At 44.4% G+C, this 13,968-nt stretch overlaps 1 protein-coding gene and 1 long non-coding RNA gene across 2 annotated transcripts; both read right to left on the bottom strand.

Moving 5' to 3' along the window:
* Positions 1-9,052: 9,052 nt before the first annotated feature.
* LOC139188234 (uncharacterized) lies at positions 9,053-10,667 on the bottom strand. Its single transcript, XM_070805443.1, has 3 exons — positions 10,540-10,667; positions 9,978-10,453; positions 9,053-9,897 (listed from the first exon to the last, which is right to left on the bottom strand). Coding segments are annotated over exons 1-3 (1,131 nt in total). The 5' UTR covers positions 10,541-10,667; the 3' UTR covers positions 9,053-9,243.
* Positions 10,668-12,206: 1,539 nt separating this feature from the next.
* Positions 12,207-13,448, bottom strand: LOC139188235 (uncharacterized). The gene is made up of 5 exons (XR_011571539.1): positions 13,308-13,448; positions 13,126-13,223; positions 12,945-13,042; positions 12,764-12,861; positions 12,207-12,588 (listed from the first exon to the last, which is right to left on the bottom strand). It is a non-coding gene; the product is annotated as an uncharacterized lncRNA (long non-coding RNA).
* Between the last annotated feature and the right edge of the window lie 520 nt (positions 13,449-13,968).

Below are 13,968 nucleotides of genomic sequence, written 5' to 3'. Positions count from 1 at the left end.
ATAAGAGGATTCTTATCTTGCCGTTGTCAGAGGCTTGAGTGTGGCCATTAGTCGTCAGCGAACGCTTCGCTTGATGTAATTCACGACTGAATGATTTTCCTTCATTTTCAACCTTTCCTGCTAATACAGAATTTTCTACACACTGCTCTTAATTAGTTTGTGACTTTGATCGTTCAGTAGCCATTGAACGCCTATTCGAAGTCATGGAATCATGCCCCCATCCTAGCTTGAACAACATCCATGGAGCAGCCGCAGAAGATGGAGGCTCGTATACTGCCGAAGTTTGTTGGCAGCTGCTAAGGACTTAGCCGCGTTTTCTCACAGACGGCGCCAACTGTTGGACTGGAAAATTTTGGTTCCTTTAATCCTCCAACAAGTAAATCTTGTAACCATGTTGAGAAGCCCACGACGCCATCTTCGCTCGCCATCAATGAGGGAGGAGGGGACCTGCAAGAAAACACTTCGACGCTCAAGTTAGTATTTGTCCAAAATGCTTAAAATATAGAACGATCTTATACCTTTCTTTTCTCCATCTTTTCCCTTCCTGTTCTGATGGGATTTTAGGCCTTTCATAGGCATAAAAAGCTTGGACTCCAAGTCCCATCATCTCACTCCATGTTCTTTAGTAGCTTCATGTTGCTTTATTTTAGCCCTACTCCCTTGTTTTTGTTAAGATAGTTTCAATGAATGAAATAGAAAGGATTGAACTGAGAGAGAAAGAGAGATAGAAAAGTATATCAGATAAAAGCTTTCTTCATTAAACTCCTATGGTTTACATACAATCCTTACTTATATATGTATTTGGATACAAGACTTGTGAAGCAAGTAATTCGTTGTTGTTAACCAGCCTCCTTATCCCAACTAACTTCTTCTAACAAAATTATCTAACCTCTCCAGATTCCAACTAACTATTATATGTATATCAACTCATTTAATTTTTTGACACATGGCTTTGTTATAACCATTGATTGTCTCCTCACTCGGATCACACTTTTGAACTTCATCTTTCTTACATCCCCCCTCAAGCTGATGCTCTAGGGCACTAAGCATCTAATTGCTGCAATGGTGCTGAAACAATGGTGCAAACAAACCCTTTGTTAGGATATCTGCATACTGATCTGAAGAAGACACATGTTGAACTTGAAGATCACCTCGAGTGACTCTCTCACGGACAAAATGATAGTCGATCTCAATGTGTTTAGATTAGCATGAAATACATGATTTGTAGAGAGTGCAATAGCTGAGACATTATCACAAAAGATCATAGGAGATGAATAGACTGGTACATGCATATCACATAAGAGTTGACGAATCCAGGCAAGTTCAGCAGTCGTGATAGCCAGAGCTCGATACTCAACTTCGATGGAGGAACGAGATACGGTATGTTACTTCTTAGATGCACATGATATAGGGTTGGAACCAAGGAACACCATAAATCCTGAAGTAGATCTTCGATCATTAGGGTCACCTGCCCAATCTGCATCATTATAAGACTGCAGATGTATCGATCTTGGTTTAAAATAGATACCATAGGTAGATGTCCCTTTGAGATACCGAATGATTCTCTTAACTGCAATGACATGAGAAATCATGGGTTTGTGCATAAATTGACAAGCTTGGTTGACTGAAAATGCTATGTCAGGGCGTGTAAAAGTAAGATATTGGAGAGCATCAACAACACTCCTATATTGTTCAGGCCTATTATAAGGTTTCCCATCATCCTTGAGTAGCCTATGATATGGTAGCCATGGTGTAGCACAGGGTTTGGAGTCCTATAAGTCAACTTTATCAACTAGCTCATGAATATACTTTGTCTGTGACATAAACAAGCCTTCAGAAGTATAACTAATTTGCAAGCTTAGAAAGTAGTGCAATAATCCCAAATCATTCATTTCAAATTCTGCAGTAAGAGCAATGATGACTTGGTTGATCAATTGTGAGCTGCTACCTGTGACAATAGGGTTTGTATCACACTTGACTAAGCCCGAAACTACAACTAAGCTTCAAGTGAAATTGATACATTACCTTGTGCGTCAACATCAGCTAAGTACACCATTCCCTGATGGAGGAAAGGTACTTCCAGAGAAGGGCAGATGAAGATCAGACCACACTTCGGTACTTAGAAGTTTCGTGATTACTCAAGGGATTGGATCTTGCAAGTCCCCAACCGAGGAGTTTCCCTCACTCGGGAACTTAGGGGAGCACTGTTTGTACCATACTTGACCAATCCCGAAACTACCGAGCACCGGCCAACGCTATACTGTCAAGGACCCAGAAGAGTTCCCCTCCGACCAGGAGGCCAATCACTACTCGACACGTGTCAAGATTAGAAGCCAATCAGAGCGCAGCACGTGTCGACATCAAGAACCAATCACAACATGACACATGTCAATGTGACAAAGCTACAAGTTTTTCTATAAATAGGGGTCATTCCCCCACAATATTGCCTAATGCCATTTTGTGTTAAATCATTCACAAGAACTCACTAAATTGAGAGCTTGATCCTTTGTACTTGTGTAAGCCCTTCACTACTAATAAGAACTCCTCTACTCCGTGGACGTAGCCAATCTGGGTGAACCACGTACATCCTGTGTTTGCTTCTCTGTCTCTATTCATTTACGTACTTATCCTCACTAGTGACTGAAGCAACCAAGCAACCAAGCGAAGGTCACAAAACCTGACACTTTCTGTTGTACCAAAGTCTTCGCTGATTTTGTGCATCAACATTTGGCGCCGTCTGTGGGAAACGACACTTATTCCTACTCTCTTCAGCTGTGTCAAGCTGGTTTCTATCATTCGTACACTTTCTTTTGACCAGGCATCCCTCTCCAACATGGGAAGCGAAGGAAGCCACAGCACACAGAATGACACCCCCCTTGCACATAGTGCGAAACAACGAAAGAAGGAAGGAAAACGAGTTCTTCTTCAAGCTAAAGTCGATGAGTTGGAAGCTCAGAACAACAAGATAGCAATAAGGAATGAGGTCCTCCAGGAGCAATATGAGAAGCTCTTCGAGACACTCCACGAAGCTAGGCAAGCTCAGACACGCGAGCTTGTTGCCCCCGTGGAAGTCAACCATCAACTGGGTGCCCTCCAACATGGAGGGTCACATGCATTCGACATAGATATCCCTGATAGGGAACAGATTACCCCTCGACTTGATAATCAACATGAGGCTTCTCTTAACCCAGTTGCTTCGACCCGAACCATGAGAAGTGGAGGGAGACACCTCTTTACTGAAGGGGCAGAAGGATCGAAAGCCGTCTTTCGCGATTGTCGGGATTTCCTGAAGCAACGTCGAGAGAATTCCATCCATATAAGCTCAAAGATTAATGACCCAAGGATTTCTGAGAGACTCGGTCCCCTGCCACGGCCCAAGCCGGCCACCAATTTGGGGAAGGGGCAACAAGTCCCAGAGAGACATGAGGGTACAGGGGACTCAGAGGTGTTCCGACAGACATACCCTGGAAGCCAGTACAGCGAGTCCAGGGAAAAATCACATGCCCTCGATCAAACCTTCCTAATTCCAAGAGGAGATGGAGATTTACGAAAGAAAGCTCCAGTGACACATAACTCCGCTCAGGACCCCCTTGTCCTACAACTTCTTGAGGAAGTAAACAAGTTGAAGGCTGAACGTCAGGCTGAAATACCTGACTGGAACCAACCCAGGCCTGGCCCTCTTACAAGGAGGATCCTCAACACCCCCCTTCAAGCAAAGACAAAGCAAAAGCTTGGCTTGCAACTTTATACTGGAAAAGAGGACCCGATTGAGCACCTTAACCTCTTTGAGTCCACCATGGCATACCGGATGCACACCGACGAAGAGCGATGTCTTCTCTTCCCCTCCACCCTCTCTGGTGGAGCTCTAAATTGGTATTGTCGTCTTACACCTGAGACGGTAGACTCATTTGAGGAATTGAGGAAACTATTTGTTTCCCAACACATTTTCCAAACCGATCGCTTGCACTCTGCAGATGACTTGTACACTATCCGCCAGAAGCCAGACGAGTCATTACGTATGTATGCTGGCCGCTTCAGCCATGAATACTCCCGGTGTGCCGAGGCAGATGACAAGACTGCCCTCAAAGCCTTCACGGCAGGCCTACGTGATTGTTTCTTTAAATACATGATCAATGCCAATACTTGGAAGACTTACTCTGAGGTGATGGCGCAGGCTTATAACCATGCCTCCGCCGAGGCAAAGACATATCAGGGGAAACCCCCTACAACCATCCTTTATCAACAAGTGGGAGGTGGAAGCCAGACTCACCTAAATGAGAAGACCTCGACTTCCCAAACAGCAGTGGCACCTCCCCATGCCTTGCATAATGCTTCACCGAATCAACAGACATATCAATTTCAAGGCAAGAGGAAGGATTTCCATCCTCACCATTCTCCTTTCAGTAAAAAGAGTAAGGGACACTATCCCGATAACCAAGGGTATCGCCACAATAACGCTCGCCCCCAGGCAGTCAATGCAGTGGGTCAAACCCGCGTCAAGATACCCCCTACCCCAAGGTATGAGACATACACGCCCTTGAATGCCACATGCGCGGCCATTTACCCCAGCATAGCTCACCTGATACCAAAACCAAAGCCGAGGCACCCAGATTACACGCCCCCGAATAACGCGGGCACGTTTTGTTGCTACCATGAGCATAACGGCCATGATAGCGAGAAATGTATCATCCTCCGTGATCGTATTGAAGCTTTGGCACGAGAAGGAAAAATTGATCAATTCCTTCTTCACCCTCAAAGGGATAACCGTAACCAACGCCAGGTGAATGTCATATATTCCATAAGCGGCGGCACACCCATATCTGAATCTTCCAATAGGGCCATGAAAAACAGTGAACGAAGTCTGAGGACTGGTCACCAAGTGTTTCACGTGGAAGACATCAGGGGAGGGAAGTATCAAAAACCTAACTGGGATCCGATATGTTTCTACCCTGAGGAAGAAAGAGGCATCATCTACCCTCATAACGACCCATTGATCGTGGAGGCTCACATAGCCAACTTTGATGTTCGACGAATCCTCGTAGACACAGGGGCTTCGGTCAATATCATGTTTGCCGAAGCTTTCAGGGCGCTCAGTGTAGCTGAACACTTGCTCGATCGCTCGATTTCTCCTCTGATAAGCTTCTCCGGTGATATCGTGCAACCCTTAGGGAGCATACATTTACCCTTTACTATTGGTACAGGCCCTTACACGGCTACCATTACCACTAACTTCCTAGTGGTTGACTGCCCAACGGCATACAATGTCATCTTTGGGCGCACAGGCATCAATGATCTCAAGGCTATGGTATCCACGCATATGTTGTTGATGAAATTTCCAACCCCCCATGGCAACGGCTACATCAGAGGAGATCAGCTTAGTGCACGATCATGTTACAACACTTCAGTTAAGCAACAACACTTGCCCGGACCCAAGGAAACCCTGTCTGTACATGACCAAGTCACAAAGACCAGCCTAGATGAAGCGAACTTGGATCTTCCTGATAGCAACAATCAACCCGATGATCCTCGAGATGACTCTTTCACCCAGCAAGCCCAACCTGCTGAAGAGTTGGAGAAGGTACCTATCTCAAGAGATTATCCAGATCGCATGGTGAAGATTGGCACCACATTGTCACCACCCCTTCGGTTAGCATTGATATCTTTTTTGAAAGAGAACACTGAAGTCTTCGCCTGGTCATACGAGGACATGCCAGGCATCTCTCCCGATGTCATCTGTCATCGTTTGAGTATTGACCCCAAGATCAAGCCGGTGAGACAGAAGCGAAGATCTTATGACGCTGAACGATACGAGGCAATGAAAGCAGAAGTTGAAAAACTCAAAGGCATAGGCTTTGTCCGCGAAGTCAATTACCCGACATGGGTAGCAAATGTGGTCCTTGTTAAGAAAAATCCAACCAAAGAAAGTCTTTTGCTTCAAAAGGTCTTGTGGAGAATGTGTGTTGACTACACCGACCTAAACAAAGGGTGTCCGAAAGATAGCTTCCCTCTTCCTCTTATTGACAGACTTATAGACTCTACGGCCGGGTGTGAACTCCTGAGCTTCATGGATGCTTACTCAGGATACAACCAAATCCTCATGAACCCTTCGGATCAAGAACACACAGCCTTCACTACCGACAGAGGACTATACTGCTATAAAGTCATGCCTTTCGGCCTAAAGAATGCAGGAGCGACTTATCAGAGACTAGTCAACTCAATGTTCGCCGAGCAGATTGGGAAGAGCATGGAAGTTTACGTTGATGATATGTTAGTCAAGAGCAAACATGCTGACCAACACATCACCAACCTATCTGAAACTTTCACTATTTTGAAGAAGTATCGAATGAGGTTAAACCCCAACAAATGTGCCTTCGGCGTAGGCTCTGGCAAATTCTTAGGTTTCATGATTAGCCAACGAGGCATTGAAGCTAATCCCGAGAAGATCAAAGCAATCCTCGACATGAAGGAACCGGTAACTTCAAAGGACATCCAGAGCCTTACTGGCAAGGTGGCAGCCTTAACCAGGTTCATTTCTAAGGCCACAGACAAATGTGCTCCCTTTTTTAAAGCACTTAAGGGAAGTAGGAAGTACATTACATGGACTGATGAATGTGCCGAGGCATTCAAAAACCTCAAGGAGTACATGAGTAAAGCCCCTCTACTCTCCAAGCCCGAGGTAGGAGACATTCTCATTATCTACCTATCGGTATCAGCTTCAGCCGTAAGTTTCGTTCTCATTCGAAAGGATGGGAATATTGAGCGACCTGTCTACTACGCTAGCAAAGCCCTACAAGATGCGGAGACACGATACTCCAACATTGAGAAATTAGCTCTAGCATTGGTCATGTCTGCTCGGAAACTTCGCCCTTATTTCCAAGCACACGCCATCATCGTGCTTACCAATCACCCTCTTCGACAGATACTCCAGAGTCCTGACACGTCTGGGCGAATGATCAAATGGGCGATAGCATTGGGTGAGTTTGACATCTCCTACCAACCAAAACCAGCCGAAAAAGGTCAAGCAGTAGCAGATTTCATTGCCGACTTCACATATCCGGTTGACATTGCTTCTACACCTGAAGCAGTGGCTTCATTACCCCCGGAAGCTCAGAAGGTAGAATCAACGACCTCAGCTTGGAGTCTGTATGTTGATGGCTCATCCAACCAACAGGGCTGTGGAGCGGGACTAGTCTTGACTACGCCCGACAAGGTAGCAATGGAGTATGCTCTTCGTTTCAAATTCAAGGCATCAAACAATGAGGCCGAGTATGAAGCCCTTCTGGCAGGATTACGTTTGGCCAAACACCTCGGGGTTAAACAAATTGATATTTTCAGTGACTCCCAATTAGTGGTCAACCAGGTTACCAACAACTTTGATGCTAAGGACAGCTCCATGGCAGCATATCTTGCGCAAACACGACTTTTGCTCAAGCACTTCCACTACCAGATCACCCAAGTTCCTCGAGCGGCAAACAGTCATGCAGACGCCCTGGCTCGCCTCGCCTCAGCTGTGGAAGACAAGATTGGAAGAAAAATTCATGTCGAACTGTTAGCAACACCAAGCACCATGGCCGCAGAAGTATGCAACTTACAACAGGGGGATAGTTGGATCACCCCGATCTATAATTTCCTTGCTCATGGCACCCTCCCAAATGATAAAGTCCAGGCTAAGCAAATTCGATACAAGTCTACCCGCTACCTGATCATCAATGATCAACTCTATAAGCGAGGTTTTAGCCTGCCATACTTAAGGTGTCTTACGCCTGCCGAGGCGGAAATCGTCCTTCGGGAAATACATGAGGGAGTCTGTGGAGATCATGCTGGATCTCGGTCCCTAGCACACAAGACTTTTCGCCAAGGATATTACTGGCCAACACTCCACCAGGATGCCATCAAAGTATCCCGCTCATGTGACAAATGTCAACGATATGCAACTATTCCTCATTCCCCTCCAGAGCCTCTTACTCCTATGATCAGCCCTTGGCCCTTCGCCCAGTGGGGACTTGATTTGATCGGCCCAATGCCGGCAGGGAAGGGCAAAGTCTGTTACGCAGTCGTTGCAGTGGACTACTTCACAAAGTGGGCCGAAGTAGAACCCTTGGCAACCATTACTGAGGCAAAGATAGAAGACTTTGTGTGGAAGAACATCCTTTGTAGATTCGGCATTCCCAATGCGATAGTCACTGACAATGGGCGACAGTTTGACAACAAGAAGTTCAGGTTGTTCTGCTCTAAGTTCAACATCAACTTATGCTTTGCCTCTCCAGCTCATCCCCAGTCTAATGGACAAGTTGAAGCCATCAACAAAATAATCAAGCGCACTTTGAAAACCAGCTTGGACAAAGCTAAAGGCTGTTGGCCAGAATTTGTACCCCAAGTTCTTTGGTCATATCGCACTTCATATCGGACTTCAACAGGAGAAACTCCATTCTCACTTGCCTTTGGCACAGAGGCGGTTGTCCCTGTTGAGCTCGAGCAAGCAACATTCCGAGTCCAGAACTACATTCAAAGTGAAAATGACAAACAACTCACCCTCAACTTGGATTTAGTCGAGGAACACAGAAACCAAGCTCACTTGAGGAATGTCGCCTACAAGCAGCGCATCTCCAACTATTATGACTCTAGGGTCAAGCTTCGTTCTTTCAAAATAGGAGACTGGGTCTTAAAGAAAAGATTACTCTGCGACAGAGTCCCGAGTGAAGGCACACTTAGTCCAAACTGGGATGGACCGTATGAAGTCATTGGCATCAGTCGCCCTGGCTCTTACACACTTAGAAGCTCCGATGGCAAGACCCTTGGCCATCCATGGAACGCTGATCACTTGAAGTACTACTACAAATAGACTCACGATGTACAAGTGTTGAGCTATAGCCGTTCGGCATCCTATGTAATGAAGGCCATTTGGCAATGAATTCAATAAAGAGGTAATTTAGCCAACTCAGCCCTCACTCTTTTACATTCCTAGCAAGGGAACACTCAAGTGTTGAAACCTCAAAGCAGATATATCCAACACGAAACAAAATCTAAGTATGTGTCGACAAGACTATACAAAGAAAGGAACAACCAAACAATGGCTTATATCCAAACAATAGATCTATTCATACATAGCCAAACATGCATTAATAATAGTGCAAACACTCATAAACACCTTAAATCCAAAACTCTCAAGCTTATAACATGGGCACATGTTATACACACATCAGACTACTACATCCAGAATACATGCAGATAGTAAAGACACTGCTATTCATTCTCATCTGAAGCCGAACCCCTGGCAGTATCATTCTGCGTCCTACCATCATCCTCTGCATCCCCAAGATCCTCTTCACCATGCTGAGTCTGTGCATCAGCACTACCTTCATTATCAGACTCATCTTCGCTGCTAGGATCAACAGCAAGGACAAATGTCTCGCCCTTTCGATGATGCTCATCTATATCTTCGTGGTATTTTCGAAGAATGCTCCCATCATCATAACGATCAAGGACGGCCATCCATTTCCTTTTTTCAAAGCGAGCTTCTTGAGCACAGTAGGGTTTAATAGCAAGATGAAAGGTCGAAGAACTTAAGTATTCTTGCACAGCAGCCTCCCTTTCAGTTGGAATGCTCTTCTCCAGTTCAGAAATCTCAACTAAGGCACCATCCAATTCTCCCTTAACCTTGGATACTTCCAAGGTAGCCACCTCCAACTGTTTTTTAGTTGCCTCAAACAATTTCTTAAGCCTTAGGTTCTCACCATTTCGCCTTTTCAAGCTCTCCATGGTTTCATCCTTCAGTTGGAGAGCCTGAGTCAAAAGTCCCTTATTCCTTCGGGCCTCGTCCACAAGCTGCTTATTCTCCTTCAGTTTTGCCTTGTACCGCTCAACCTCTTGCAGTCTGTCGTGATACTCGGCCATGACCTGCATGGCAAGACGATCATCACTACCTAAATAATGATAATAAAGAGGAAAAAGTAAGGAAATGACAAAGTAACACTCACATATGAAGACAGCTTCAACATCCGGTCGCAATCCGATTCATCCTTAGCTAAGGGCTCTCCGAGCTCATCGAAGGCGAATCGACGCCCTGCCAAGCAATTGTTGATATCCCCAAAATCCTTTGGCCGCGTGGCAACCCTCAAGTCCTTCCACGGGACACTGCCAGCTCTTTCCTTGCCTTTCCCCTCATGGCGGGAACCAGGATCACTTTCCTGGACAGTGTGCTCCATAGTAAGAGGATGAGGCAACAGTCGGCTCCCTTCTCCTACAACTACGGCAGTAGCATCATCAACGGTCTTGACTCCAGTCTTCCTAAAGGCAGGCCCCTTAAGGACCCCATCTTGGGACTTAGGTCTAACGGATGGTTCCCCTCGGAACTTATGAATTTTCTTATGCGGTAGGATGTCTTCCGAAGGAACTAACACTGGTGCTTTCCTTTTATGGGTGCTAGTCCCTGTTTTCTTGCTTACCTTCTCCACTGCATAAGGAAAATCAAAATAAGAAATACAACTTTCCAAATAAAGTAAGGAATTGAGCTAAGTTTACATGAAGGATACAACTTACTCGATCGTCCCTGGCTCTCGGAAACTAAGGGTTGAAAACCGTACCGACGAAATAAGGGTCGTAGCTTGCTTAAGTGTCTATCCTCTTTGGGCACCCTCAACACCTTCTCTATGTCAGATAGCTCTTGCCCAAACAGTTGGATGGTGCCCCGCGTCACTACATGAAGCAAAGTGTTAGAAGCAAGAAAAGACCACAACAAATAGCAAATAGTACGAACGGTTGATACGTTACAACCTACAGTCTGGAAGTGAGTAAGCACACGTCGCTCAGGCGTGACACCCTTATCATACTCCCAATCATTATACAGAAAGCACCAACGGTTTTTCCATGTGTAGTATGCCTTTTTCTTACCATACACAATACGCTCTCTCTCACTCCGACATGCACACTCGGCATAACCAGTGCATGATTTTGCTGGGCGCATCTTGTAACAGTAACGCCACTGATGGAAGGAAGGCTCACACAACCCACACTCCATCCAAATGATATAAAATCCAATCAAAGTATCCCAGAAACCAGGATTGAGTTGCCCAGGTGCATATCCGATCAAAGATAACATCTTTTGCAACCACGGATGTAAAGGTAGTCTCACCCCTAAAGTCAGTAATATCTGGGTGTAGAACATAACATGACCCTGGGGAGGCTCAGAAGGCCATTCTTCATCATGTACCAAACGTATCCCTACACTACGAGGGATATTACATGACTGCCTTAGCGCCTCAACCTGCTTCTCATTATCTAACAAGTTATTCTTTAGATGGTCTGCTGTGAACTCAGAGCGAACTATGGGTATGGCATCAAAAACAACCCCCTCACCCAACGCCATGGAGGAAGAACTAGCAATAGCTAAAGTTTGACGGTTGGGAAGATCATCCAATGTTTCTCTAGTACCGGACTCTAACAAAGACCCTGAAGACTCCGACATTGCAGACTCAGACTTAGAGCTAAAGCTAGAAGAGCCCTCATCACTAGAACTTCCAGGCTCTGACATCTACAATAAGAAGAAACAAATTCTATCACTACATGCATGATCAAAACATAAGGAAGTTCCTATATTACCCACATGAAGATGGTGCAAAGCGATGCCGGAACCCTTCTCAATCAGAAAGCAATCCGTCTTCCACAGTCACTACAAAACAAGCAAATGAAGACCGTGTCAAGCGCCAAAAAAAAAAAAAAAAAAAACAGCTTCATCCAAAAAAGCTTCACCCGAAAAGCTTCACCTCAAAAGCTTCACCCACAAAGCTTCACCCAAAAAAGCTTCACCCACAAAGCTTCACCCAAAAAAAGCTTCACCCGAAAAGCTTCACCCACAAAGCTTCACCTCAAAAGCTTCACCCACAAAGCTTCACCCAAAAAAAGCTTCACCCGAAAAGCTTCACCCACAAAGCTTCACCTCAAAAGCTTCACCCACAAAGCTTCACCCAAAAAAGCTTCACCCACAAAGCTTCACCCAAAAAAAAGCTTCACCCGAAAAGCTTCACCTCCAAAGCTTCACCCACAAAGCTTCACCTAAAAAGCTTCACCTACAAAGCTTCACCATCAAAGCTTCACCTAGAAAGCTTCAACACCAAAGCTTCACCTACAAAGCTTCAACACAAAACCTTGCTCCAAATAAACAAATTTTGTTCACACAACCTAAACATTTTTTGTTTTACACCCACAAGGGCCCAAAATCTTCCTTCTTATTTATTCACTTATATATGTTCCCAAACATATTATGATAGATCAAATAATAATTCAAAGTCCAAAATTTAGTTATGGACAAAAATACAAGCAATTCACCAGTACTGAAGTTGCTACAAAAACTGGAATCTTCCCCAGCCTAGAAATCCAACAAAGCTTCGCCTCCTTTTCCCTATCAAATTTTTGCAGCTGCTGCTTCTCTCCAATGGAGCTGAATTTTGGACACCCTCTAGTTCTTGAGCAGATGAACAACTTTCAAGAAGGAACCATTTCTGTTTGAGCCACGGAAATTAAAGTGTTGAAGCTCCAAGCATGACAGTCGGATTCTTGCAGATTTCGAAGCTGCTGTGATGTTTCGAAGATCTGGAAATATTTAACCATTAGTTCATTCTGAATTTTTGATATGTTATGAAAGAGACGATGAGGAACAACTTCAATGAAGAAAGCATGCTGATCTGAACAATAGAAAATAGAGTTTCAAAGCTCACAACAAATCTGACGGGTTGACAGAAAAATAATAACCAGTCATTCATCATACCTGGATTTCTGGAGTTATACTTCTCCGAGGGATCTCAAATTTGGATATGTTGAAGTTCACAAGCTGAGGAACAACTTCAATGAAGAAAGCATGCTGATCTGAGCAAGAGAAAATAGAGTTTCAAAGCTCACAACAAATCTGACGGGTTGACAGAAAAATAATAACCAGTCATTCATCATACCTGAATTTCTTGAGTTATACAGCTCCGAGGGATCTCAAATTTGGATATGTTGTAGTTCACAAGCTGAGGAACAACTTCAATGAAGAAAGCATGCTGATCTGAGCAAGAGAAAATAGAGTTTCAAAGCTCACAACAAATCTGACGGGTTGACAGAAAAATAATAACCAGTCACTCATCATACCTGAATTTCTGGAGTTATACTGCTCCGAGGGACCTCAAATTTGGATATGTTGTAGTTCACAAGTTAAGGAACAACTTCGATGAAGAAAGTATGTTGATCTGAGCAAGAGAAAATGGAGTTTTTGAAGCTCACAACAAGTCTGACGCGTTGATATACAAATGACGAACAATCACTCATCATACCTGAATTTCTGGAGTTGTACTGCTCCAATGGATCTCCAATTCGGATATGTTGTAGTTCACGAGCTAAGGAACAACTTTCATGAAGATGGTCTTGCGATCTGAGCCACAGAAAATGATGTTATATTGAAGAAAAGCTAAAGGAAGACCAAAGCAAAGCAAAAGAGAAGCTAAAGGAAGACAAAATCATGGCACATGATAATGAGTCATACCCTACCCCTCATTCAGCTCCATTCGAATACACCCATGTAAATGACACAAGAAAAATGGAGGGAGTAAAAATAAAAATTAAAAAATTTAAAAAAAAAAAAAAAAAAAAAAAAAAAAAAAAAAAAAAAAAAGTTCCTAGGCCTCCACTTCTTTGGGCCTAACACATCTTCATAACAAAAAACAATATATGAAGAAAGAGCCCTGGGTTACCACTTCGAAAAGAAACAAGTGAAGTTTTCCTACTCATGACATTGACTACTAGCTAGACACCTCATTCGGCAACTCTCTTCGCCTGAAGACTTGGGGGACTCCCACCATATGCTACTGCACCTTGATACTCGGCAGTCTCACAACCACTCAGTGACTTGGATTTTTCAAGTCTCCAACCGAGAAGTTTTCCTCACTCGGGAAATTAAGGGAACACTACCTCAAACTACATGCTCCACTCACAAAG

This window comes from Malus domestica, chromosome 09 (assembly GCF_042453785.1).
Source record: "Malus domestica chromosome 09, GDT2T_hap1".
Lineage (NCBI taxonomy): Eukaryota > Viridiplantae > Streptophyta > Magnoliopsida > Rosales > Rosaceae > Malus > Malus domestica.
The sequence above is the reverse complement of the archived record's forward strand: the minus strand, read 5'-3'. Positions and strand labels throughout refer to the sequence as shown.